General features: G+C 47.8%; 1 protein-coding gene across 1 annotated transcript; it reads left to right on the forward strand.

Moving 5' to 3' along the window:
- The first annotated feature begins 5,989 nt into the window (after nucleotides 1–5,989).
- RIPK4 (receptor interacting serine/threonine kinase 4) lies at nucleotides 5,990–27,773 on the forward strand. Its single transcript, XM_088539369.1, has 8 exons — nucleotides 5,990–6,186; nucleotides 14,435–14,726; nucleotides 22,020–22,168; nucleotides 22,899–22,948; nucleotides 23,991–24,149; nucleotides 25,111–25,217; nucleotides 25,725–25,986; nucleotides 26,605–27,773. The coding sequence occupies exons 1-8, from the start codon at nucleotides 6,005–6,007 to the stop codon at nucleotides 27,771–27,773; spliced, it is 2,370 nt and encodes a 789-aa protein (XP_088395495.1). The 5' UTR covers nucleotides 5,990–6,004.
- Nucleotides 27,774–27,965: the final 192 nt, after the last annotated feature.

Raw genomic sequence — 27,965 nt, forward strand, 5'->3', positions numbered from 1 at the left:
GCAGTTGAGCCACCTGCGCAGTGGGGGCAGGCCAGACAGATGTGGGTGGTAGCCTGATTTTAATCTGCCTTTGTTCATGAATCCAAGCCCCAACCTTCTTAATACTTTACAATACAGGTAAAACTGACTCACGTTTCTCTGGGCAATGAATAGCTACCACTATAGCCTCTGGGATTTCCCCTGCTAAATATCAAAGGCCTGCTACAAACAACAGAGGTGTTAATACTTCCCAAAGAGAGTCCTTTATAATGGAAAGTATTAGTCAACCAAAATACAGAGGAGTCTTTTCCAGATCTTCTGTGATAGTTTACCAGAAGCCTCTAATCCATAATCCAGCAGTTTACTCCGCTGGGCAGATCCCCATGCCCGCCTGATAGGCGTTTGCTGCCTTGGCTGCAAGGTGAGCTGCAAGTACCAAGGTTCATTTACCCAAAGCCTTTTCTAGGATCAGGGCCTCGCATGGCAAAATAAAGTCTAGTATTATATATCCATATTTGAGCTCTGCAGCCGTACTTGCAGCGTAAGGATATGACCTACAACTTCCAACGTGTATTAATACAATGTCATGTGAGCCTGTTAAATACATATCAACTGCGACACACAGAACGGAATGATTGTTTATTAAAGGGAACTGATTTCTTGACAATCATATTTTAAAGTAAGTCCCCTTAGTTATGCTGTTTATTGTCACTATAGAGCTTTATTCTGCTATTGCTTGGATCTGCTTAACTTTACAGTTAAAATTTGCAGTATGTGCATTCACACAAGGGCCCTAGAAAGCTTTGAGCAAACTTTTAAATTTAAACTACCTTTCTGATCAGATAGATCAGATTTAGGATTTATGTTCATGTACTAGTTTGTATAGAGGGGTTGTTGACATCATTGTAGGTACTAGAATAGTAGTTTGAGACGATGGGTTTCAAAGTTGTTTCTTACAGTGAGTTTTTTTTTTTTTTCAAAAATTTGGGATTTAGGTGTTACAGTCTTAAGATTGTGGTTTGCGTGTACGAAGCCAAGTAAAATACTCATTTGAACTAAACCAGTTTGGTGGGAGGAAAAAAGGCCCCTTTTTCTGATTTCCACACAAAATGACCAATTTTTCCCATTGCTTATTTGTACTAAATAACTGAATGCAAACCCGTTCATGGTGCAAGCTAGTTCCTGCTCGATTCGTAACGTTATTTCGACATGTTTTTCTCCTGGGCAGCATTGCCGGGTCCCACTTGGCTCGTGGTGCTGTTTCGTGGGAGTCCCGGAGAGGGCGCGGGCGGGCTGGGCTGCGAGCCCCGCTGCCGCTTGGCGCCCCGCGCCGCTCTGCTCTGCGTGACGGTGACGGGGCGGGCAGTGAGCAAACCTCGATGTCCAACACGCCTCGCGCCGTGTTTCCGAGAGCGAGGAAGCGCTGTGAGAAATGCAGAATTATGTGCTGGGTTCTGTGGGACCCAGCTGGAAAAACAACTTCTTCCTGCGCACCGGCTATGAGGTGGACGTGAGTCATTCGGGACTTGTTCTCGCAGAGCCAGATCGCGAGATAAGGTTAAATTGGCAGAGGTCCCTCGGAGTCTGTAGCACTAGTGTAACTCCTAATAACTGCGGGCCTGGCACAGTGACCTTTGTGGGGACAGGGCCAAAGCGGCGCGTCAGTGGTGACCCCACCGCAGCGGGAAGGCCCATGTCCAGAAATGCTCCCGGTGCCCACCACGAAGCAGCGCAAGACCAGGCCAGAGGAGATGCACGGAACAGCCTTGTGGCCTCACAGATTTGAGAAGGAAAAATGGAAAATACACATTCTCCCCTTCCCACCACAGAAACAACTGTCATTTATTGCTTACTCTAATGTGATTCATCTTTTATATATATATATATATTTTGCTTTAGACAGCTCTCTACTATCCTAAACAGAGCTGATAATGAAATAGGTGAAATATAGATTGTTAAATACTTCTCAGTTAAATTCCTGAATGCAGAGCTTTTATTACTATTACATGGGAAGAATGTTGGCAAAAATAGTTTGGTAGTTCCTAAGAAAGCAGTTAGGAAAAACGGCACGGTATTTTTCACATAGGGAAAAAAGAGTTCAAATCTGGATCATTAATAAGATCTAATATTTTGCATATGCTTTAAAGTTTAGCATTTGGGAGATGAGTTGTTGCCATGCTCTGTTTTTGACTAGTAATTCCATGAATTAAGAGACATATTAAGAGCCATCTCCAAAGTCTACTTAAAGCCCATAAGCAGGTTTTTTTTTTTTTTTTTTACTGTCTCTACAGCCAGGTCCCTATGTGATCTTGAGCAAATTAGGGTATGTCTCAGTTTCCTGTCTCTAAAAGAGCGCCCAATTTTACAAGAAAGTTACAAGATACTTACTGTGCTCTGAATTTGATTGGTTCACATCTTACAGTAGTAAGTGTTAAGGCATGCTGATAAATGACCAAGCATATTCCCCAATGTGTCACTGCCTGACAAAATTAACCCCGTTTCATGGCTTAATTTTCTAAGTCCAAATCAATTTCTACAGGGACTGATTCTTGGGGCGCCGAGCAGGCAGAGCTTCTACTAAGGTAAACGCCAAACTAGTGAAGATTGATACGTGTGCCTGACTTGTGCAACACACACAGCCCAGTGGAAGTGTGCAGGTGACTTACATAGGATACCTATGCTGTAGTGTATGTCATTGCTTTTTTTTTTTCCAGTGGAAAAGTTGGTGTAAGAATGCCCACTTTCTTCCTGCCTGTTATTTCCCCCTCCAAACTACAGTTTAGCCTCTCATCGGATGTTCTTGGGGCTCCACTATCAACCAAATCAACTAGCAATGTCTTAAAGCAAGTTTGCCACAGCATCTGGTACAATGTGTAATGATGGACATCACCTTCTCCTCACATAGTTTTCTTGTAGTTCATTTGTTTCCCTGTGTGCTGGCGTTAATGAGCATGTGATGAATCAGTCCAGCTCCGATCTGTCTCACCAAGTTTTTATTTATTTATTTATTTATTTTAAATGTGAAATAACTGAGCTGATTCAGTTACTGTTCAACCACGTGAATGATAGTACAACCGCCTGAATACTAGTACTGACACAGAAGAGGCCACGTGAACGTGGATCTAGTGGGGCTGCATCTGCACATCCTTTGGTGACAGTGTAATTTTAAATTGACTTGAGCCAATTGCAGTATTGTATCATATACATATAGAAAGCTAAATGGAGCTTAAATGTTTGGAGAGAGGAGATATAGATGCATTTTTATCTTTCGAACAGAAGCAAAACATTTTATCTGTATAGTGTAGGACCTACAATTTGTTGAAGCTTCAAGTCGTTTTAGGTCATACACATCAAGCAACCCCTTAGAAGGTTATCGTTCTAAAAAGAGAAGGCTAAAGTACTGTATTAAATCCTGTCCTCTGATAGGACTAAAAAATGCTGCAGGGCAGAATGAGACAGAATAAGGGGAGAGTTTTCTCTGCAATTCCACTCTTCATGTATATGCATAGGAAAGAAGTACCTACACAAGACTGATTACCCTTCCACAAAAAGATACATTGGCTAGACATTATTTGCTTTTGATCAGCCTAATGCACTGACTGCTGCAGTCTTCCAAAATGTCACCAACTAATACCTCTGAAGTTGGGCAGCCAGTTCTCTGAACACCTTAGAGTGAGTTGTATTTACAGGCCCAGCCCATTCAAAAACACCTAAGTAATCAAGTCTCTTCGACCATCTCTTCTCATGTTCCATCAGGAGCTGGTGTTTATAGAGTTAATTCCCAAACCAGGGTACTGGTAGAAGGGCTTTAATATATAGTGCATTTCTTGCTTAAACTTAACTTTTAGTGACAAATAATTGCAAATTGGATTTCCTGTAATTTGTTTAGTTTCACAGCTTTGGACAAGTTCCCAGTAAAATAAGAGTTTAAATGGTAAAACATCACACTAGTGGAGTAAAGTATTTGGTGTGCAGTTTGGAATAGGTACTGCACACCTCAGAGGGTATGCTGCCCAAGACCCTGCCTCTGCAAATTGCTTCAATTTAAGCAGAGCGCCTGCACTGCTTCACTTTAGGAGTGCGCGAAAGTCAAAAAAAAAATAAAAGATGATAGAAGGAAGGAAATGGAGAAGGAGGTGAGATAAGAGGTATATCATCAGATTACATGGGTGAGCTAAGGGCTTGTCTCTACATACATTTATTTCTTATTCCTGATTTTTTTTGACATACAGACCTTCTTATTTCTGAGTAGAGAAGTGTTCAGTTTAATCCAGAATAGGTTTAATTTAATAGGTTTAAGCAGGAGCAGTTCTAACTTGCCTAGAAAATAAACTTGAGTCTGATACTTGCTTTTAAAGCAAACATGAGCTTTATTAACATGAAGACACGCTAGGTGTGCAGGTCAGGATGCAGGCAGCAAAAGAGTCTCTTTAGCATTATGGGACATACCAAAGCCTGCAGTCTTCTTTTCAGCTGCTGTATCTCAGTGACAGGTTACGGCTTCTTCTCTCTTGATCCAAGTCCTATGGTAGCTGCAACTAGATCCACAAAAGGATTCAAGCTTTGAAATCTACAGCTGTGATCAGCAGAACCCCTAACGCCAGAAGCAGCTGAAAACCACAGACACATCAGTTTTTGGCGGCATGGTTTTCCAGAGCCTCAGAAAGTGGCTTCAGAGCATGCCCAGGCAGACTCTGGTTTTCACAGCGCTGAGCACTTGTCCTCTGTCTCCGCGAGCCGAGCAGGACGTGCAGATTGAGGGTTTCTCCATCCCTTGCCAGAGGGATGCAGCTCAGACAAGGTTCCCAGAGCTGGCCCTGTTTGAAGGAAAAAGGAAAGAACGCAGCTGTTGATGCTTCCTCCCCTTTTATTTAACAGTCTAATTGCGACAGCTCAGCCAGCGCTTGCCTTTGGCTCCATCGCTGCTGACCGAGGAGGACAGGCACGTGCTGCAAGCAGAGCACCACAGCCACCCACCTCGGGGCTGCTGCCCCAGGATCCCTGCGCTGTTCATGTCAGAAGTGCAGGAGGGAAGAGGCCGTGTGAAGGAGGCTGCCGCAGAGCGCCCCTGGCAGAGCGGAGAGCTGTCCTTAGAATCATAGAATCGTTATGATTGGAAAGGCCTTGAAGACCACTGAGTGCAGCTGTAAGCCCCTCAGCACGACACCTGCTAAACCACGTCCCTAAGTGCCTTATCCACATGTTTCTTGAGCACTGCCAGGGACAGTGACTCCAACACTTCCCTGGGCAGACTGTTCCAGTGCTTCCCACTCTTTCGCTGTAGTTTTTTCCTAATATCTAACCTGAGCCTCTCCTGCAGCAACTTGAGGCCAACCATAAGCCCCTCACCACCATGCCTGCTAAACCATGTCCCTAAGTAAGCGCCTCATCTACACTTTTGCTCTCTGCTCTAATGCTGTTGTGTCCAGCAAAGACTGCGCCCCAAATCCTTCTCCATGTCAGGGCAACACAACCGCTACGGGCAGCATGCCTCTCTGGGATGCGTTTCCCGTGCTTCACAGCTCCTCCCGGAGCAAGGCAGAGGGGAGGGCACTCCACACCACGGCCCCCGGGATGCTCACCCAAGCTTTCCAGGCGACAGCGCGTCAAAGCTGCCGCTTTTACTCAGGCTCGAAGACATACTCCAGAAGCTCTTCAGAAGCTTCACCCCCATGCTGATTAAACACTATGCAGTCTTTAAAAAAAAAAAAAAGTGTATAAGCATGTGTATTTAATGTGCACACACATAGCCCTGAGCTCAACCGAATGAAGCCCTAAGCGCAGCAGGAGCGCGCACAGGTTTGATAGGAGCGCGCCAGGCTGCGCGAGCCGCCGGGGCGCGGGGCCGGCACCGGGCACCGCCACCAACCACTTGGTCCCCGCCGGGCCCGGGGCGGCGGCCCAGGAAGTGTCGTCAGGCCCCGCTCCGCCCCCGGCCGCCCTGACTCACCTGGGCCGCGGGGCGGGCGGGGCGGCCCGCGCTGCGCTGCGCGGAGCCGGGCGGGCGCCGGGGAGCGCGGCGGCCATGGCGCGGGAGGGCGGCTCGCCCTGGGCCGTGGGGCTGCTCCGGGCCTTCGAGGAGGGCGAGTTCGGCAGCTGGGAGAAGATCGGCTCGGGCGGCTTCGGGCAGGTGTACAAAGTGCGCCACCTCCACTGGAAGACGTGGCTCGCCATCAAGTGCTCGCCCAGCCTCCATGTGGACGAGAAGTAAGGGACGGGACGGGACGGGACGGGGCGGCCGGCAGCTGTGACCGCGTCCCCGGCCTGCGGCTCCGCGGTGCTGGCGCCTTGGGGCGGGCAGAGCGGCTCCCGGCGCAGGGAGCTCCCGAATTTCTGCTGTTCGTTTCCCTGCCAGGCTCAGGCTGCAGGAGGCCGATGGAAACGCAGCTAATCGCGCCCAAGAGTGGTTCAAGCGCTGCCGCGGCCAAGCCGGGTTGCAGCGCGGCTCTGCCCCGGCAGTGCAGCTTTTTAAATTATTATTTCTAAGAAGCAAAGCAAGGAGATATCCCTGGGTCCTCCCGGATCCCGGGGGTGTGCAGGGAGCGCAGGAGGGTGACACAGCCCCGGCAGCAGCGTGCACGGAGCGTGGCCAAAGGCAGCAGAGGCAGCACCGCGGTTAGATACTCCCTGGGCAAACGCGGCCTTGGCCGCGCTTAGGGGAAGCCCGGGCCCCGCTTTCACTAAACGGTGGTCAAGAAACGTGTAAATGAGGCGCTTATGGGACATGGTTTAACAGACGAAGTGCTGAGGGGTGTAGGGTTTGGCTCGGTGGTCTCCAAGGTCTTCTCCAACCATAACGATTCTGTGATTCCATGAACTGTGTGTGGAGGGGCCAGCCGCCCTTGGGAGCAAGCTGAGCCGCTTGGCCGCTGGAAGCACGTTGGCCCCTTGGAGCAGTTTGGGGAGGGTTTTGCCCTGTCCTGGTTGTGCCGGTACCGGCTCGTGCCAAAGCGCTGCCTGCTGCGGCGCTGGAGGTCACTGACGGAGGGAGCGCAAAGGAGCCAGAACGCAGGACGGGGTCCAGGGGAAGAGGGTTGCTCAGGGCTGCAGTGCCCCCCTGCAGCGAGCGCCTTGCGTGGGCTCATCCAGCCCTTCACCCTGCCCTTGCGGTGGCCCTTCCTCGCCGAGGCTGCGGCGAGCGGCGTGGCGAGTCCGGCGGCCACGGGGAGCGGTTGCGGCTCTCCGCAGCCCCGGGCTGTGCTGTCTTTCAGGACCAGGTGCTGAAAGGAGATTGCTGGGAGAGATGTTCGCAGGCTGCAGCTCGGGGCCAGCGTTCCTCCCGCCTGGACGTGCCCCCCGTGGCGGGGCAGCCTTGGGGGAGCCGGGTCGCGCGTCGCAGGTGAAGATGCTGCAGGGTGGCGTTCCCTTGCAGCTCGTCTCCCTCTGCAGCCAGCTGTGGCCTGCAGCAGAGATGGGACAGTCGGCTGCTCTGTGTGGCCTGTGGGTGATACGGGCCTGTAGCATAGAGGGGTCTAGGAGACGGTCATCAGAGGCATCTGCAGAAGCGTCCGTGCATTTCAGAGGCTGGGGCTGAACGTGGCCAAGCCGCCTTTGTGGAGCTCCTCCAGCTCCGCCTGGAGCTCTGGGGGCTCTGCCAACTCGCGGGCTGATTCTGCCATGCATTTTTGTTTTGGTTTGGTCACGAAAGGTTTTCCATGTTGCAGGTCCTGCAGGAGGGGAAGAGAAGTTTGTCCCAGGATTTGTCCCAAATTACTAGGATAGGGGAACCTCTCGCACATAAGCTGATTTGCTGGCTTTGCTGTAGGCAAGGCTGAAAGGATGAAAGAGATGAAAGGTTCCTGCTTTAGAAGAGGAGAGAGAGAGTTTGTTACATATAGAGGGTCACTGGGGTGTCTGTGAACAAAACAGAAAAGGTGTCAAAGTTGTAGAGGTTGTTCTGGGGGAACTTGCAAGCCCTCCTAACTTTCTTGAAGCTTCAAAATATTTTTCAGACTTGATGATTATTGAGGCCTAGCCAAAAATTGCTGTAGCAAATAAATTTCTCAGTTGCAATGAAAATGTCTCTTAAAAGTAAGCAGAAAACTTACTGCACTTTTCATTTGCAGAATATTCTTAGCGATAATATTTTTTTTCCTCAAACTAGACATTGTGCCTCTAATCTGACGCAAATCAAACTCACTAAAGGTACAAAGTCATACTGAAGACAAATATAAAAAATGTATCCCATTCACACACTTGATCTTCCTCTTCTGCTTTTGTTGGAAGTTTGCAGAAAATATACCCAAAAGCTAATTTTTAGAGTCTGGGGCAAATGCTGGGTAGAGAAGAAGATGTTCAGTAATGGGAAGTGCAGAGTGTTGAGCCTTGCCAGGAATAACCCCTTGCACCAGTACAGACTGGGAGTCAACAGGCTTGAAAGCAGCTCTGCAGAGAAGGGCCAGGATGTCCTGGTGGCCAAGGTGATGTGGGCCAGCAATGTGCTTTTTTTGGCAGAGAACAGCTCCTTTTTTCTCCGGGCTGTATTGAAAAACACCTTGTCAGCAGGTCAAAGGCAGCGATCCTTTCCCTCTGCTCAGCCCAATGAGGCCACATCTGGGGTGCTGTGTCCTGTTCTGGGCTGCACAGCACAAGGGAGGAGGGAGCTGTTGGTGTGAGCCCAGAGAAGGGCCGCTGAGGTGACCGAGGAGCTGGAGCAGGCCTCGTATGAGGAGAGGGTGGGAGAGCTGGGCCTGTGCAGCCTGGAGAAGAGAAGGCTGAGGGGGATTTTACCAGTGTGTAAAGATATCTAATGAGAGGTTGTAGAGGGGATGGGGTGAGACTCTCTTCACTGGTGTCCAGAGACAGAACGAGAGATAGCAGGCGCAAACTGAAACACAGGAAGCACCATCTGCACATAAGGAAAAGCTTCCTCACTCTGAGGACACCTGAGCACTGGAACAGGTTGCCCAAAGAGGTTGTGGAGTCTCCATCCTTGGAGCTACTCAAAAGTTGTCTGGGCAGGGCCCTGGGCAACCTGCTTTGGGTGACCCTGCTTGAGCAGGGGCGGGTTTGGACGAGATCTCTGTAGGTCACTTCCAACCTCAACCGTTTTGTGGTTCTGTGGTGCTGCCAAGTGTTGTAACACGGACAGTTAAGTTAGAGAAATGCTATGAAATCTCTGTATTGCTGTTCAGCGTGCAATTGAGTGGTTACAAGGTGTGCAGGTATCAGAGGGATCCTGTGAACATGAAGGGTTCAGTAAGCAAAGCTGCCATGAGAGCTGTGGAGCATGGGGCTCCTGCAGCTTAGAGCTTATTTTGACAATCCAATCGTTGAAATGTTTTTCTGGTGTTTTACTGCAGCTTTGGTCTTTTAGAGGCTTCGGGGCATTATTGAAACACCATTGCTCATGTTACAAGTGGGCATTGGAGGTCCCTGGCTTTTTGGAAAGGCTTGGTTCTGCAAAGCAGGAAAAGCTGAATGTGTGCTCGCTTCCCTCTTGGCCCTTAGGCTGCTCTGCCATCCTGCCTGGTAGTTTGTAACACTGCCAGGTTGAGAGAGACTCTCCATCAGAAACCTTTCTAGCAAAGTTGTGCTATTCCAGTGGGGGGTAGCCACACAAAATACAGCACTCTCTACAGTTCCCAGGCTCTCTGAGCTCTCTAGCTGTATATCTAGGTTGTCTAGCTGTATAACTAGCCTGTGTAGTGAAATCATTAATCCAGGAGATTACCCGGACTAGGCACTTGTTGGAAACCCCTAAAGCAGCAGAGTTAGAGGAACTGTCACGGGTATCGGAAGCCCTGGCGGAGTTGCACAGAATTGCTTTTATTTGTTTGGTATCACATTAAAACCCTGTTTGTAATGGTTTGGAGGTGGCACTGCTTTGTAGTCTCTCTCGCTGTGTTTTTGCAGACAGTATTTTTTGCAGACAGATATTTGGAATAGCTGCCCTGGTAAAGAGGCCTCAAGGAGAAAGAAAACCTGAATGTACAGCCAGAAATCTCTCTACCCTTAAATCCAAGCCCTCTTAGACTACTGAGCCAAATTCCATTTCTAACGCCTTGTTTGCTCCCACTTTCTGTCCCCAGGGAATGCAGGAGCTGTTCAGTGTGCAGGAGGGGTTCAATAGAAGCCTGAAGAAGAGGGTGCACGAGCCAGAAGCCTCCAAGACTTGCAGTGGAGAAAACCACCCTTTTTCTTTAACAGTGTTAGCCAGAATGGAAGACTGATCTGGGGGGAAAAAAAGAGAGTGTCAAACCCCCAGACAGCAAACTGTTGTGGGTTTCAAATGGCCGAATATAACACATACATATATGCATATGAACACGTAGAGGCAATAGTGACAAGTGGTTCCTGGAGAAGGCTCCCGACGAGCGGCGTTAGTGGCTGTGGGTGACTGCAGCGTGAGGGGGGACAGGCTGGGTCTGGACTGGGGGGCGACCCAAACCTTGCGTGTGCATCCTTCTGCAGGACCCTGTTTCGCAGCATTTAGAAGCACTCTGCTCTTAGCAGATCCTGCTTTTTACATAGGTGAGAGACAAAGGTGAGCGAACGTCTGCTCTGTCGGGCTCTGGGTGTGTAGGTAGAGCTTGATATTTACCTTGTGCCCCTTTAAGAGCAGGGGAGAGCCTAAGTGTTCGGTGATAGCCTGTTGTAGCAGGGCTGTGACTACTGTGCCACAGGGCTCTGAGAGCAGGTCAGGGTCTGTCAAGCTGAAAGAAGAGATCTTTTTGTTTATTTACTTATTTATTTTTATTTTATTCCCTGTAATTTGCCCTGACATTATGTCCTGACATAACAGAAGTGTATGGATTTTTTGGTTGTTTGTTTTTGTTTTTCTTCTGTGAACTGCTCCGTAGAGATCATAGCGTGTGCTTGACTGTCTGCTCCCGTGCATGTGGGAAGGGTTGGTGGCAAAGCGCGAGGGTGTCCTGCTTTTCCAGGCCTCTCCATCACCTGTGGTCTAGCGTTCCCAGCTGGAGAGCAGCGTGGCAGGAGCTGGGCTGAGCTGGGTCTGCTTCTGAACACGGGACAAGGAAATCGCTCCATTAGCGCTCACCAGATTTTTCAGGGTTTCCCTAGAACAGTTTTAACTCTTCTGCTCCAAGCTCCATGGAGGGTATGTATGTGCTTTGGGAAGGAGAATGTAAGACTGCAAGGACTACCTCGCCAGTTTAGAGTTGTGTATTTCTGCAGAAAGCACGCTCTTCGGGGCACGAAAACTGGGTATGTGCAAATGTGGATGCAGTCACAATCCTTGCTGCTCTTGTGGTGTGAGAGGCGAGCCCTGGTTTGGGGGATAAGGTCATGAGCAGGCAGGTCCCTTGTCTGTCCAGGAGAAGGGGAGGAGTGAAGCGACATCAGGTGGGTCTGAGTCCGACTTCAAGCAGAGGCAGGCAGATGTGCCAGGGGTGTCAAAGGTCCCGCACATTAACTTATGTAACCTGCCTAATTGCTTTGAAAAGGGCTGATTGGTTACAGCGTCCACCCTCTGTGACAAGTCTGTTTGTCACTGCACCCCGTGCTAGGTCTCTTACCCCCTACTGCTGCTGTGCGTTGGGCAGGGGGAGGGCTTGCACCCCCAGGCCTATGGGAGCTCCTGTAGGCAGGCTCTTGTGCTTTAAATACAGTATAGTGCTCGGATAAAGTGTAGAAAGGGAAATGAAGCCGACTGACTTAGAGAAGATAGTTCTCTTTTAATCGAGTCAATGTCAGACAAAAAGCTGCATTATAGCTGCAAATGAAGAGAGGCTGGTCTGAGGCTTCTTGACTGAAAAGCCTCAGAATTTAACTGCATAAGGATCTTTTCCTTCCTTTGAAGGAGTGTGTAATGATTTCTGAGTGCTGTGAGTGCTATAAGAAAGATGTACTTTGATCTGTTAAAACTCAACCTCGGTGATACGACAGCATCCTTTGGCACAGCATTAGCACTTGCGGATTGAGGCGATAGACACATTGAGAGCACCTAGGCCTGCGTGGAGAGCCAGTCACACCTTGCACTAGGAGAAGGAAAGGTAAAAGACCCTTCATCTTTGCCTGATGGAGAAGGTTTTGGTTTAAAGTGTTAGTGTTAATAGGATTGATGTAAATGCACTTCAGGACATGACTAAGATGTTTGAAAATTGATGGGGTTGCTTACATCGTGCCATAGTGTCTCCGTCAGATCACTAGCTATTTAGATTTTGGATATGGAGAGATGCTGAAGGTGGTAATTGTTGGTTTTATTTTTTTATTTTTTTTGGTCAGGCAAATTGGGAAAAAGGCTCTTGTCTGCTAGTTGAGTGAATAAATTAAGTAATAGAAGAGCCTGATCCAAAACAAGGACCATTTTGCATTGTTTTATTTGGTAATTCTTCCTTCACCAGGGAAAATGCCCCATTTTGAGCAGGAAGTCTCTCTGCTTTTGGTGATGTCTTCCAATGCCTTTGCTAGCCTAGAAACCCCATCCCTGGGAGTCTCGTGGTTCTGGTTGTGTTTAAGCTGTTGCTGGGCTCTTGCTTTGCCTCGGAGGGCTCAGACAGGTATTTTACATCTCTGACTCCAGCGCTCAGCTCGCCGAGGCCTGGTGAGTTATGTTGGCTATGCATGTGGCTCGGGGGCAAGGAGTTGGTTGTGTTATTCAGAGGCGCTCCCTTCCAGCATGCCAGGGAGCACACCGGGGACTTGTCTACAAAGGCAATTATTTCCCAAGAAAGTTGCTGTAGGGAGCAGCAGGAGCCAGCACAGTTAATAGAGAGGAAAGAGCTCTCTTATCTTTTCTCTCTGCCCTGATGATATTTTGTATTAGCCCCTTAAATAGCTTTGCAGCCTTATCTCGCCTCTGAAAGAGTCTTGCTTCTTCATGCTGGGCTAGATCGACTTCTGGCACCGGTGCTAATTGCTGCAGATTGCTGCTGACTGCTAGAGCTAGGCAGGCTCCCTTTCTAGTAGAAAATGCAGCAGCCTGCATTTTTTTAACCTCAATTGGGCCGCTTTTCCCCAAAAGGTGAGGCAGAACGCTCTGTCCAGCACTGCAACGAGTGGGGATGCCCCAAGTGGGAATGGGCTCATATTGCTCGCTGATGGCGTTTGTCACACGCTGCAGCTGGGTCTGGCCCCAGGTGTTTCCCGGAGCTTTTGGGGCCTGGCTGGTGGGAGTCCCCAAAGCCAGAGGGCCAGAGCCCACCAGGGCTGTGGAAACCATCCTTAGCTGCGCAGGGTGGGAGCATCTTCCTTGTGGTCTGTTGCTGTGACTGGTGTGCGAGCGCTTGCTGAACTTCAGATACAAACCCCAGATGTGTCCCACAGGGATTGGCCTTTTACAGACCTGGTAAGGGGGTTCAAAGCAGTGCTTTGAAAGCAAAAGTGGAACTTTCTGTTTGCTAGAGGTCTGTGCTCAAAATTGGTCCTGTTACTTTGGGCATTGCCGTCTGTAGTTTTCCACTCCTTAGGGGTGTTCCAAGAGCTGTCACGTATGAACGGAGTCTCCGTGTAGGGAATATTATATATCTGACCTCGCTCCGTTGTGTTTTGTTAGTTGGTGGGCGGAGGTGACTCTCGGTACCCATGACCCAAGGCTGCCCCGTGTGCTGCCTGTCATCATTAATAACGTATCTGAGCCGTTCTTCACCCGTCTAGTGTGACCCTTCTTGGAGGGTGCACAAGGAGAGCCAGAGGTGATGGGTTCATGTTTTGAACTTGCCTGAAGACAGATGCTCCCGGGCGGCGGGAAGGCAGCGCTGGAAGTGCGGAAAGAGGACATTGCAATTAAGGGTCTTGACCTGGGAGGCCCCATCGGGGCCTGACTAATGCCTGGCACTTTGCAGGGTCACGCTCGGAGCGACCTGTAAACAAGCCGCGAGCGCTCGCGGCCCGTGCCAGCTCTGCGGCTGTTACATAACCGGCAGGTGTAGGCTGGGCATCCTCAGCATTCCCTAGAGCTCTGTGAACAGAATACTGAGATGATCACATCTGGGTTTTGAGAAAAGGGCGGCTTTTTCCACCTCCATCTAATCACCGTAGAAAACTTTCTCTCCGAAATAACAAGTCCGGAGGATTCTTGTCCCAGCTCCTGGATCTCTGCCTAGGTCGCCCATGTCAGCAGGGCAGCTGAAGCAACAGTGTCCATGTTCTCTTCTGATTAATGCAGTCTTGTGACTCACAAAAAGCTAATGACTTTAGCCCAGGGAGTTATGGCAGAGGTAAATCTGGCCATCGCATGCACCGTGCTTGTTCTTAACAGCAGAAACATCGAAGTGGAGAGACAGGCTTTATGCTAGGGGTACTGACACCGCTGAGGTGTCCAACGTACCTGTAGTTCAGCAGCTGTGAGCTGCCTCTCGTTAGAAGCATGAAGCAGAGGGGGTAAATGCAGAAGTGTTCCTGGGCCTTAGGCTGGAAATGGAGCATGGCTCAGCCAAGCGATGGCCATGAAATCTGTTTTCCAGTCTCATGGCAAATTAAATGTTTGCTGCATGTTTGGGAAGGAGGAAACAGCTACTCCATCCTTCATCGTATGTTCTCTTTTACATAGGGAGCGTATGGAGCTATTGGAGGAAGCCAGGAAGATGGAAATGGCAAAGTTTCGCTATATCCTTCCTGTTTATGGCATCTGCAAAGAGCCGGTTGGCTTGGTCATGGAGTACATGGAAACAGGGTCTCTGGAAAAGCTACTGGCTTCTGAACCGCTGCCTTGGGAACTGCGCTTCCGAATCATCCACGAGACAGCGGTGGGGATGAACTTTCTGCACTGTATGTCCCCCCCGCTGCTCCACCTGGACCTCAAGCCTGCAAACATCCTGCTCGATGCCCACTACCATGTCAAGGTAGGTGCCAGGCATCCTGTGCCAAACACATGTTTCTGGTACCTTGTTTTCTTGTGCGGCTCCTGCCGAGCTCCCAGGCCTGGGAGAAACCAGGAGCATTCCTATCGAGTTGGAAAAATCCTTCCCCCTGCCCAAACCCCCACAACCTCAACGCTTTTCCAATTACATAAGTAAAAGTGGAGTGGGAACCTCATGAGAACTCTCCTGAAATTTCAGGAGTGTGGTAGTGCAGCAGGCCTCATAGGTTCTGTTCTAAATTTCCCTGTCGCAGTGTCATAAAAACAGGTGACAGCAGAGAGAGAAAATTGTTCTGAACCTCTAAACCATCTCTGCCACTTGTGCAGCTCACACTAGCAACCTTGTTTGTACCTTCCTGCTTTGTGCCCTGTATTAAATGCAAATCCAAAACCTAGTTTACAGCTGGAGTCCAGGGAGGCAGAGCCTTGCCAGAAGCAAATTGTTATGTCCTTTCATTTGCTGAGAGCATACACAATGAAAAAGTATTTCTGTCCTGACTGCTTATGCCTACCAGAGAGCAATCAAGGAAATGTTTACGACTGTCAGCATCAAACTATCATTATCAATTTCCAGAGCAAGGTAGCAAATTTGATGTCCTTTTCTTGTGAGAATCTCTTTTGGCACCAGGTCTAATGAGACAGTGCTTGTTTTCTGATCCTTCCTATTGGAGAAGACAGGGGCTGAAATCCTACCTTTTCACGCCAAGTGTTTCCAATTTGGTGGCCACACTCTTAACCTTGGAACTGCAGAATTAATCACGCTGCCAGCGGCTGTAACTCAGTGCAGGTAGTCATCTTGCAGGTTTTTATCAGTGTCATCATATGTTTGCTCTCTGTTTCCCTGTCCCCCTCAAACTGGCCAAATGATCTTGCTGCACTGTTCTAAAAATAAAGTTTTCTGTATAGGAAAATGGCCCTACTGGTGTTATAACAGAGCTGGAGCATGTTAGAAAGAAGTCAGGCATGAGATGAAGTCTCAGCTTATTCACCAGGCCTTTTTGGTGTTTATGTCTAGGATGATTTTCTTTCAGAGATATGAGGTAACTAGTGGCAGTTGATGGTACTATTACCAGAACATCAACAAGGTCTGAGCTGTTAAAAGTGTATTCTGATACGTTGATGCTTAGAGGCCATTGGTAAATATTTATTTACTGGAAGTTCGTGCTTGCTTGCATAACTCCTTAAATTCCTATTTTTTGACTCATCACAAGCCAAGATAAGGCTGCATTATTTTCCACCTTTTCAGGACACAGAAATGCTGCCTGATATTTTGACTACTGTGCAGCCTATATCCGGATGGTGAGGTGATACGGTTGTGGATATCTTGAGGTGATATCCACAATGGGGACAAAGTATGAAATGTAAGAATAATTTGCTGGTGAAGTCATTGTTGACATCAAATATAGTTATTGCTCTGTATATGAAACACATGATGATCTTCAGACTTTTTCCATTGAGTTCAGAGGAGAATGGTCTAATCCAAACGATTTTTTCAGGCAGCATTCTTCCAGGTCTGCAGGCACCTTGGAAACCCCTTCAAGCAGCGACACAGACATGTGAATCCATGCAAACTAAGAGAGATGTATGTTCTGTGAGAAGCCTCCACTTTAAAAATGTGGCCCCAAACCTTCTTTTTGTATGTTTGAAACTTGTAATTAATTTTCAGACCCTGCAGCTTGACTTAATGTGCATTTTCTTGCTGCAAGGCTAATGAAGCCGGTGATTGAAGTGTTTTGACTTTTAAAATGTTAGCGTTAATTTAGTAGGTGACCCGTCCCTAAGAGAATCCTAGAGGGAGTGAAGAGATGCTGCAGACTGCGAAAGAGGAGTTCGGAGGTGGGGAGGATTTTTTTTTTTTGCAAACTGTTTGCCTTTAAGCCAGGAAGCAGCCTTCCAGGGGAGTGCATTAGAGCCCTGTTGCTACAGTTAAATGGAAGCAACGCCCTCCTCCTTTTACGAGCACAACACTTGCTTTAAAACCCCAAGTGAGGATGATGACTAACGCAGTGGTGGTGTACAAAGCTTATCATCAAGTGGGTGCCTCTATCATAAAGTTGTCTCCTGGGTATTACATAAGAGTTTGTGCTGGATTTTGCTTTTGGGAGGATAATTAAGAGTGTGGGGTTAGCTAGAGCAGCGACAGAGATAGCTGTGCATTAACTTTTTTGCCCAAAGGCATGTTGGGGATTCCTTGGCTGCTTTTACTAAATAGAAGTTATACACTTAGCTTATATATATATATATGTTATATATAGGTAAATTAACCTATATATAGCTTTATATATAGGTTATATATAGCTGTGTGTGTGTGTATATAGATGGTGCTTTGTTGCTTTTGTGGGATGTATGCATATGTGCCTGCTCCTCTGGGGTGGTGGGCCTCAGTGCTGAATGGAGCCTTAGCTGGGAACAATCTGCTCTCCATGTTCTGGTCCCTCTCAGTGGTCTGAAGCCATGTGGTTTACTTTGGCTTTGCTGGGAGGGATCAGGCCCCTTCTGATGAAAATAGTATTTGTCCTCCCTGCCCTTCTTGGTAGCATTTGAGAGCTGCAGTGCTTCTGGCTCGTTTCATACGTAGCTTTTGCTCTCTGGACCATGTCGAGTGAGCGCTCCCATGCTCCATCCAAGCTATGGATCTCTCCCTTGAGCTCCCTGTGCCCTGGCAATCGCAGGTAGGGAGCCAGTGCTGGGAAGCAACGCTGCCTTCCAGCACTGCCCGCGCAGACTCTGAGCTTGCTAATTCCCTGCTCCAATGGGGATCTGTCTCCAGGGCCCTCAGTGGGTGAACACAGCCCCATTTGCAGCAATCTCTCTCTGTCCTAGCTTGCTGCCAGCTACTGTGCCCACATACTCTCTGTGTTACTGCATAGCAGGTTTCACGTCTTCAGTATCTCGTGTTTTTGTTCAGGGTTTTAAAATGAAGTCAACCTGCAACTTAATACCTTTAGGGAAAAGGCTTCTTTTATGAGTTCTTGTTTCTGCTATTATCCTGCCTGGTATTTGTGGCTCTTCATCTTGCCATATAATTGGTAGGATTTGCAAGTGTGTATTTTTCATCACCCAGATTTTGCTCTATAGGTCCTGATTCAGGGTGAGCAGGTCTCAATTCTGCACTGCTTTCAGCTCATCATGGTTGCTTTTTACCCTGCCCTTCCAGCTTAAATCAGTATGAAGTTTAATGCTGCGTTGTGTCATGCTGTGCTGGGGGTCATACTAAAGCATGGATAGGTTGCCTCTGTGATGGGCACCTTTATTTAGTTTTCCCAAAGAAAGAACTGCTAACATTCCAGAAGAGGAGGAAGATAATGAGTAGTTTGCCTGAAAACCCACGTTTCTCAGAAAACTTTTTAATATGCTGTAGGTCACAGTAATACCAGAGGGCAGGCTGGCAAGGAGAAGGTAAGTTTCTTTTTCTGGAGTAGCTATTGTAGATAACAGCCACATTTTCATCGGCTGCGAATGCTCCCCTGTCATTAGAAATGAGAACTGGGCTTTGTTGTTCTGCGTGTCCCTCTCCCCATTCCCCAGCCCTCCTGTTCGCAGGTTCCATGTGGGGCTGTTGTTACACAACTCCTTAATCCCAGCCCACAACGCTGGTGTTTGCCTTGATCGACTCTCTAGCGGTGGCGCAGAGGAGAGAACTAGACTGTCCCTGTAGTGGTAGTGCAGATCTGCGCTAGATTAAAACAGCCTTGTTATCTGTCCCTTCTGCAAAGCACATTATAAACATCACAGTAGGTCCTGAAACAGGTTTTTGATGATTAGAAGTGTTGGAATAAGTTAGAAAAGGATGAAAACACAGGTTGTTTCTGAAAACAGTTGTTTCTCTAACTAACTGAAGCAAAGGTAAGTGTTGGAAGTGCAGGGGCTAGCTGCGTCTTCAGTTGAAATCAAGGATATTATTTCCCCTCCTAATTTCTAGTACCTCAAATCAGTAGCCTGTGGAAGCCTTTGGCATTTCCAGAAGAAAGGACACAGATAAACATGGTGGCGTTCTCAGTATCTACATGTGCAGAGACTTTGGACGGAGGCAAGCACCGGATATGCCCTCCTGCAGAGATTAAAAATTAATCTGACCGCTTTATTACCTGTTGTATGAAGCAAACCTTTTGGTGAACCCGATCCCGAGTCCAGTGCAGTGGACTTTTGAGCCTTATCTGCAGAAAAATAACATGCAAGTTTACAAGCTAAATACACGCTTTGGAATAGCCTATCAGGAGCCATCAGTGAAAGTACTGTCGAAGCAGGATTTTTGTTTCCGGGAGCTAGATCCCTTCCTGTTTGGAAATAGCTGGATTTACTACTCGCTGTAGTTACTTGAACATATGAAGTACGGAGAAGTAAAAGAATCGTGGTCTCTACAGAAGCTCCAAAAAATAACTTGACAAGCACAAACATCTGGAGCTTTGCAAAACAAAAACAAAACAAACAAACAAAAACAAAAGAGAAAGAATTTTGGGGCTCTGGACAAAAGCGGTGCCGTGATGTGAGCAGGAAAACAGGTATAGATAGGTCTCTTCAGCAGCTGCTACTCACGCGTTTCTCCTCGTTCAGGCCTTTGAAAGGCAGAGCCTGTGCGTGCTGTGCAGACATGAAGGGCCCCTGCTCTCTGTGTGGGCCCTGGCCAATGCTTCTTCCCTGCTCCCTGCCTCCTGGCCGTGTGTTTTGCACGAGGCGGTGTGTTGCCCCCGTGCCTCCCCTGCCCCGTGCTGATGCTGGGAATGCTTTGGAAGCTCCATGGGATCCGTCTGCACCAACCGCAGTAAGGAGTAAGGGCCGGCTCTTGCCTGGTGGTGGTGCAGGGGAGAGCCCCGTCACCTTGCAGCTATTGGGGTATCAGGGAAGAAGAGAGGGCGCTACCCACGTACGGGCGCTCTGTGTTTACTGCCTTGGCTAGCCTCGTGTACCCCGCAGAACTAGGTACACGACAAGCAATTTAAAGGCAAAACAGATCAGTTAAATGGCTGCGTTTCCACCCACTGCACAATTCCCACTGATGTTAAAAGGAATGGCATGACTAATACCTGCGTAGCGTGGAAAATTTACCCTAGAGGGCCTAGTGAAACCCACAAACGCTGTCTTGAGAACCTTACTCTCGTTACAGTCTGAACAATGCACGGCTTCAATTCCCAGAGCTTTCTGCAGGATTTGCTATGACCGAAGAGCATCTCTGCAGATGAGTTTCCTTCTAATCTCTATAAAACCTAACCCTTCACCAAGGGCAGGAGCGGGTTCACAGCGCTGCAGATCTTGCCTGCCCTGTGGGAGAGGGTACCTTGGATCTTGGCTCCTTAGCTCTGAGGTTCATGCTGAGATCTTTCCTATCTAGCCTCGTGTTGAGCCTCGTGCGCCCTGAACTGAGATTCACTGAGTGCTGGTGGCTGTTTTCCCAACGCAGGAGTGTCGCTGAATGTGCTCTCTGTATTTCAGCTTTTTTACTGAACTTGCATAGTAAAAAAAGCTGGTGGTGTTTAGTCAAGGAGGAAGGTGTATTGCTTTAATCACGCCCGCATGCCATATGGGTTTCTTCAGACGTGTATAATTCTCTTACTTTGTGTTAATCAAAGGCTAGTTGTGCTCTGCCAAGTCGGATCTGCTCAGACTTGAAGCGGTTGGATGGTTTGTTAAGCTGACACGAAGGGCCTGTGCAATGTCGGGGTTGCGCTTTTGTTCTCCTCGAGCACCGAGTGCCCCAGGCTGCCGCAGCGCTGCCTGGGGGCGGTAGGTTCGGCCCTAGCAGGGCGGTTGGCTCAAAAACGTGGGTCTGCTGCCTGCTCAAAACGTCCCTGGACTCCAGTATTTGGCTCCCTGAAGTCATTAGCAACCCCCCTCCAAGAGTATAACTCCAGAGGCTGGAGAAACTACCCTGCAAATGCACTGGGAGAGGAAGGGCTCCTGGGCTGCCTTGCTTGGCTTTCCTCGAGTCCTCCCCACGTCACCCTACAGACAGAAGATGTAGGCAGCAGCGGGATGGATGTACCTGTGGGCTGGGCTGCAGGACTCCAGCAGGCCCCACGCTCGCCAGCTCCCTGCTCCGGGGGGCATTACTGCCGGCGCCACGTGGGCTTCGTCCCCGTGCAGCCAGGGGAGGGGAGGTGTGTGGTGCCTGAGGCACGCGGGGCGCGGAGGTGGCGGCCATCTCCTCCCTCTGCCGTGGCGGCGGCGGCGGCGCCATGTTGCGACTAGTTCTGTGGTATTTGTGGAGAGAAACTTCTGAAAGCGTCAAGTCGGAGCCTCTTCAAAAAACAACAGCTTTATTTTCTAATTATGCCATGTTGTTTTGGGGGTAACTCTCTCCAAGGAGAAGCTGTGGAGATCAAAAGGGTGCTAGGGGAGCAAGTCGTTGGAAACCTTCTGCAGTTATTAGATATAAGGAACATTTAAATCTGTTTGGAGGGCTGGGGGAAATCTTGTCGGTTTATCTAGCAGGTAGGCTAGAAAAAAACATTGGTGGACTGAGTGGCCCAAAAGAGCTTGACTTGCCTGTTATGCCAACGTGGAATTTTCAAGACATTTTTGACCAGTGGGAAATAAGTAACACAAAGGAAATTCCTTGCCTATCTGCTTGCTCGATGAGTGGCATGCCTCTGAGAGCAAATGAATGCATATTTGTTTGACACTTCAAATTAAAGTGGAGGTGTGTTTTCCTTTTTATAAACTTGCTGTCACTTGTTTTGTTCGTTTCAGCTGCATTCTCTGCGTCACTGCACCGACTTGCTCTGTCTGCGAGTTGCCAGAAAGAATTCCCTGCCTTTTTTCCTTTCCCTTCTCCCACTTTGTGCCTCTGGTGTTGGGCTTCATCCTTGCTGGCACAGCCAGTGGAACAGTGATGCCTAAAAGAGCGGTTCCCTTGCCCTCCTCGCAGCCTGGAAGCAGGTGCTCAGAGCTCTGATAAAACATTGCACACAGTGTGATGCTTCACAGGGAAACAAGAAGGGGGGCAATAATTTCATGAACTTACAGTTTGCACTAGCTAAATTTGACTAGTCTTAAATTACAGTAAATTCTCCAGCTGTTTATTGTTTGCCATATAATGGGCTGACAAGTTGCTGCTTGCAAGAACTGTTTGTGTGTGTATCTTTAACGTACCTGTGGAGAGGAACTATGAAGAATAGTCTGCCATGGTTTTTCTTATCTCGGTGTTTCTGAGTGGCACTTCACAGTATTTCATTGGATTTTCCTGTTTCATCTGTCAGTCATTATCCCACAAAAGTTTTTGTTAACTCCCCTGAAGTCTAATGGTAACATGCACTTTTCTATCCTCTTTGTTTTGCAGATTTCTGACTTTGGACTTGCAAAGTGCAATGGCTTGTCCCATTCCCATGACCTTAGCATGGATGGCTTGTGTGGCACGATTGCGTACCTTCCTCCAGAGCGCATTAAAGAAAAAAACAGGTGTTTTGATACCAAACATGATGTGTACAGGTCAGTTAACTGCAGAAAAACGTAAAACTTTAAATAATACTTTATTATTATAAAACTTAATTGAGCACTAGATCCCAAATCCTGCTTGAACTCGATCTTGCAAAGGCTTGTGTTTGTTTTGCTTAGTGTAAAGTCTTTGCAGGGTAGAGGTCTTTTAACAAACTGCAGCTAATTCTGGGGTTTTTGGCGTAAGTAATTTCAGCTTATATTTATTTACTAGGAACTGGCATGGGAAGCACTCTACCCACCTCTAATTTTCCCATCAAAAGGTACATTTTGACCTACTTGGAAAGTTGAGTCTCTAACAAAAATGCTTAGCAATCTTTAGTGGATTTCATCACTGGGTCTCTGCTTCCCTTTCCATTATGAAGTTATTAGGAAGAGGAAATAATAGCTGTAAATTCCAAGATGTGTGATGTTCTAAATGGAATGTATGTTTTTTAAGATCATCCTACAGTGCAAAATTACAGTATCTGCAATAGTTCTCTGCTGCACTCTGGTTTTGTTAGTGCTGGTATAAAGCAGTCAGTAACTGTAACCAAGAAGCCAGCAGTCTGCAGTTAGTCCTCATGTTCACAGCCTCTGGTTCCTCCCTGAAAAAGATAGGGTCTCAAGTCTTCTTGGGTACATCTTGTTGTTTGTCAGTTGAATTAGATGAAGAAATGAAAGACAAGGACAGACAACTAATGAAAATAACTTACATTTCTTTGAGAATTTTTTTTTTTTGTAGCTTTTCCATTGTGATTTGGGGAGTTCTTACACAGAAAAAGCCTTTTGCAGGTAAGCTCCACTTAGGTGGGTTGTGTCAGAACTTTATTCCTTTCTCCCTTTGGTAAGCACGCCTCCCCCCTTACCAGCCTGAGATTATAAACCGAGGTCTGGTGCACTTCTTCCAGATTTCCAGTGTCTTGTACGGTGGACACTTGCATGTGATCAAATTTCAAGTCAAATTAAGTACTCCCCTGTCCTCCAGGGGGAACACCAGAATCCGCACGGTCACAGCATGTTCCAGCCTGCACCTCTTTCTCCTTTTGCTGGAGTTTGCTGCCCAGATCCGCATTAGTGCATGGCCTGCTCAGGCTTCTCCTGGGTGTTTGGGGCCTGCAAGGAGCAGAGCAAAGGCACCTGGCAGGCAGCTGTGCTGCCTTCAGACACCGCGGCTCTACAGAGAGGCTCCGTAGCCTACTTGCAGACTGTCTAGTCTATGAGAAAAGCCTTGTTCTGCCCCACAGTAAATACACCAATCTAGAAGCAGTTAGTTACTCTTTATGACTATTTTCTTACGTGTATGACTAATCTACGTATAGCAAACATGTTCGAGCAGGTTACAGTCTGCTTACTAGTTTTTCTCCATTTAGCTCAATGCTCGACTTCAGAGTGGAGAGTACTGCACTGTTTGCTCTTCCTTTCTTTCTTTACCTTTATGAAAAGATTAGGTACTTGGTAAACTTAAAATCTGTAGTCCAATTTTATTATGTCAAAAATGAAAATCTAGACAGAATTTAGCAGAGAACTATTTTATGTTTTGTTTTCCCCTCTCTCCTTTGACCCAACCTCTTCTGTGAGTAGAAGGAACACAGTCAATCACTGAAAGCGATTAAAAAAAAAAATGATATACTGGAAGTAAATGTTACTGAATTGCTGAAAATTGTGGGAGAGGAAGATTTAATTTCTCCCTTCCCCTCACTGATGGAAGAAAGTATTCTGAGTATGGAAATCAGAGGAAAACTCAGTTTCAATATAGTACACTGTTATTTTCTTAGAAAAGACAGAAGTTTTATCTTCTGCTGGGAGTTCTTCACTGTGAGCTTTTACTTTACAGAGGAAAACAACATTCTGCATATTATGGTAAAAGTAGTTAAAGGCCACCGCCCAGAGCTACCTGCTGTTTCCAAATCCAGGCCTCATTCATGTAATAACTTGATCAAACTGATGCAAAAATGTTGGCAAGATGATCCTGGTGAGCGGCCAACATTTCAAGGTAAGATTTCCTGCTAACCTGCCTGCCCATTTCTTCTGTTAGTCACATTATTGCTCAGGACTCTGTCAATCCTTGGGGTGAGTGCTGTGAACCTTGGTGACAGAGTAAATACAGCGCGTTGTGTGGTGCAGACAGTGATCCGGGCCACTCATTCCTCTGCAGAGGAAGGGATTATCTGGGGACAAGTCTGACCATGACAGTGTTATGTAAACACTTCAGGGGTTAGACCTGTGTTCAACCAGTTGATCTGTTTAGGCAATACCCCGGGGGAGATGGTTTAGGTTTGTTTCTGGCTGTGTGTCAGGGCATATGCCAAGCCTGGATTTGGGGTGTTTTCTAATCTTACCAAAGCATTAAAGGCCCTGGCTCCTGAAATGTGGTGTTTTTATGCCAAGAAAGTGAATTTTCTTAAAACAATCCTTGCTTTTGTTTTTCTGGCATTAAAAAGCATAGGCATCCATAGTCAAAGGTTTCAGCTGACCCTTAGCACTTGTGCTACAGATCCAAAATTGCATCCTTCTGCAAATGCAGGAGAATGTAGTAAATATTATCTCCCAGTATCGTAGTTTTAGAATTACCTGGAGAGCTTAGTCTCTTTCCTCCCACCTCTTTCTGCCCCAAGTGTGAAGACTGAGGGATCCCATCTTTCTAAAATAGGTGGGCAAGTCTGCCAAACAGCCAGCAGCAGAATGGTTCCAATATCACAGCCTTTTAGTGTAGCCAATATGTAATTGATGCTACATGTGAGACTGGTGTGAGCATGAAAATGAGCTGCTCAGTTAGTCGTCTGCACTCTGTTTTCAGTTACATACTTGTACCTAGTGATGTGGTGCTAGATGGGATGGTGAGAACTTTCACCCACAGTAACTCAAAGCTGTTAAGCTCTAATGATAGAGAAAGGCAGCAGAGTACCTCAGAAGTCTACTATTAAAAATAAAAACTTGTCATACTTTCTTCAAAGAAATCACTTCAGAAACGGAGGCCCTCTGTGAAAAACCAGAAGATGAAACCAAGGAAGTGCTATCTCAGGACCTGGGCACCAGGAGCTCCCCAGAGCAGCAGTCTGAGGTATTTTCTCTTTCTGCCTTCAAGCCAGCTAGCTTTGGAGAAGACACAGGGCCTTCTGTGACCTGTAACTTCCCAAGCAACCTTCTCTTTGATGCTTTTCGGCACCTGCTTGCCTGGTAGCAATAGGACTTGGTGAAGGACTGGAATGCAAAAGTCATAGATGGGGTCAGGAAAGCCACTGGGCAGGACGGAGCTCAAGTGGCTCCTCTCACTGTTAAGGGAGAAGAGGACATTAGAAAGGGAAGGCTGGAACTACCTGGGTGTGACTGATCTTGAAAATTGCCCTAGACAAAAGAGCCTTGTGGCTTTAGCTGCTGCGTGGAGAACCGATGAAAGCTGTTCTCCAGCATCTGAAAATTTTCAGTGACCTTGTTCCTATGCCTCATTTAATAAGGACAATGCTTAAAGGTTACCTGCAAATTAATGAACTTAGGCTTCCTCTTGGACTGCCTCATGCTCTGTTTTTCTTACTGAGCTTTCTAAAATGCTTATGTGCTTCTCTCGAAGGGAATGGCTGCACTATCCCAGCCAAAACAGGAGCCTGCTGCAGCATCTGTTAAGGATTACAGTCTTTCGGAATTGTTGTCCCAGCTGGATTCAGGGATTTCTCAGACTATGGAAGGCCCTGAGGATCTCAGTCGCAGTTCTTCTGAGTCCAAACTTGCGTCCAGTGAGAATAAGCGTCTTTCAGGAGTTTCATCTGTAGATTCAGCTTTTTCATCTAGAGGCTCCCTTTCCCTTTCCTTTGAAAGGGAGACATCTGGGAATGGTAAGTGTGTGTGTTGTGTTGTTTTCCTTCCCTGCACTCCTGTTTTTTTGTGTTGTGTTCTGGTCCATGGGCCTTAGAGCAGTCATATTAAAAATAGCAGTTCTGGAAATCTCCATTAGCCTTGCGTTCTCATGCTATCAGCACTACAGATTTGTTTACCAGAGGTGGTTATTCAAAGAAAATGAATGAGGTGTTTCCCAAACCTGGGCTAGTAAGAAATAATAAATCTGATTAATTTCTAAAAACAAATGACCTGAATTCCCATAAAAAGCAATTACAGAATCAGTCATAAAAGGTTGGTGGATAGAAGATGATCTAGTTCAGCTTTTTGCTTGCAGCAGGACTATAGAAAACACCAGATTGGGTCAGCTAAGCTTGTTAACTTAACTTTTTCTCAGTTAAACTGAGCTCAGGTTTGAGCACCTATTTTGAAAAGACTCAAGCTACTTTATCAGCGGCTCTCATGAATGCTTGCAGTAAGTCACCCCAACATCCCCTTCCCCTTTTGCAGTTCAGTACTGCAAAGAACAGACATCAAAAGCAGCAGCTGTGCTGTCTGGGGGCAAATAAATAAGGTTCTGCAGCAGTAAAATTGTGATGGTGTATTTTTCCATCTAGATATTGGAACTACAGACATACAGAAGAGGAAGCTAACAGAGGCCATTTTATCTGGAGACACCAGCAAGCTGATGAAGATCCTCCAGCCTCAAGATGTTGATATCGTTTTAGATGGGAACTCCAGTCTTTTGCACTTGGCTGTTGAAGCTGGTCAAGAAGAATGTGTCAAGTGGCTCTTGCTGTACAATGCTAACCCTAACCTCACCAACAGCAAAGGATCCACTCCTCTTCACATAGCCATTGAGAAGAAAGTTAAAAGCATTGTGGAGCTCATTATGGCGAGGAAAATTAATGTTAATGCCAAGGATGAGGATCAGTGGACTGCTCTTCACTTTGCTGCCCAGAATGGGGATGAATTCAGCACCAAAATGCTGCTTGATAAGAATGCATCCTTAAATGAGGTAGATTTTGAAGGCAGAGCCCCAATCCACATAGCTTGTCAGTATGGCCAAGAGAATATCGTGCGGATCCTGCTCAGACGAGGCGTTAATTTGGATATCAAAGGCAAGGATGACTGGGTGCCACTGCACTATGCCGCCTGGCAAGGCCACCTGCCCATCGTGAAGCTTCTGGCCAAGCAGCCGGGTGCAAACGTGAACGTGCAGACCATGGATGGGAGGACCTCCCTGCACCTGGCTGCTCAGCGAGGGCACTACCGCGTCGCTCGCCTTCTCATAGAGCTGGAGTGCGACGTGAACGTGCCCAACGCGCTCGCGCAGACGGCCCTGCACATCGCTGCAGAGACCGGCCACACGAGCACGGCGCGGCTGCTGCTCAAGCACGGCGCAGGCATCGGGGCAGCCACGGCCGAGGGCTGCACTGCTCTGCATCTGGCGTCTCGCAGCGGCCACTTAGCCACAACCAAGCTGCTGGTGGAGGGGGGTGCCGACGTCCTAGCCAGAGGCCCTTCCAACAGGACAGCGCTGCATCTTGCTGCAGAAAACGGGCACTCTGAAGTCGTAGAGGAACTTGTCAGTTTGGGAAACATCGATGTTTCTGACGAGGAAGGGTTTACAGCCCTTCACCTGGCTGTCAGGGGAGGTCACACAAAAGCCGTTGAGGCTCTTCTGAAGCACGGGGCGCTGCAAAGACCCACATTTCACTCCCCGCTACGGCTCGCTCAGCAGACCAATAAGAGCTCAGTTACTGTGTTGTTAAGTGAGCCTTAAGCAAAATGTTCAGAAGCTGCTGCCTTCCTGCCTGCTGCAGGAAAGCCGCTGGAGCCTGGCTCGTGGGGACCTTCTCCAGCTGTGCAATGACCCACTCCTCTGCAGGCTCAGCAAATGGACTGAGGTGCAGCCAGCCCAAAGCCACTGGTGTGTGAGTGAGGGCGCGCATGGACTAAGGCTAAATGTAAGGCC

This window comes from Tinamus guttatus, unplaced genomic scaffold (genome assembly GCF_059628265.1).
Source record: "Tinamus guttatus ecotype Peru unplaced genomic scaffold, ASM5962826v1 Tinamus_guttatus_pri_ptg001602l, whole genome shotgun sequence".
NCBI lineage: Eukaryota > Metazoa > Chordata > Aves > Tinamiformes > Tinamidae > Tinamus > Tinamus guttatus.

What these genes read in the sequence shown, in the direction of transcription:
- RIPK4 (XM_088539369.1), top strand. Translation starts at nt 6,005, where the DNA reads ATGGCGCGGGAGGGCGGCTCGCCCTGGGCCGTGGGGCTGCTCCGGGCC. An exon ending in AGCCTCCATGTGGACGAGAA is followed by an intron (nt 6,187 to 14,434) that starts GTAAGGGACGGG and finishes TCTTTTACATAG; the next exon opens with GGAGCGTATGGAGCTATTGG. An exon ending in CCCCAGAGCAGCAGTCTGAG is followed by an intron (nt 25,218 to 25,724) that starts GTATTTTCTCTT and finishes CTTCTCTCGAAG; the next exon opens with GGAATGGCTGCACTATCCCA.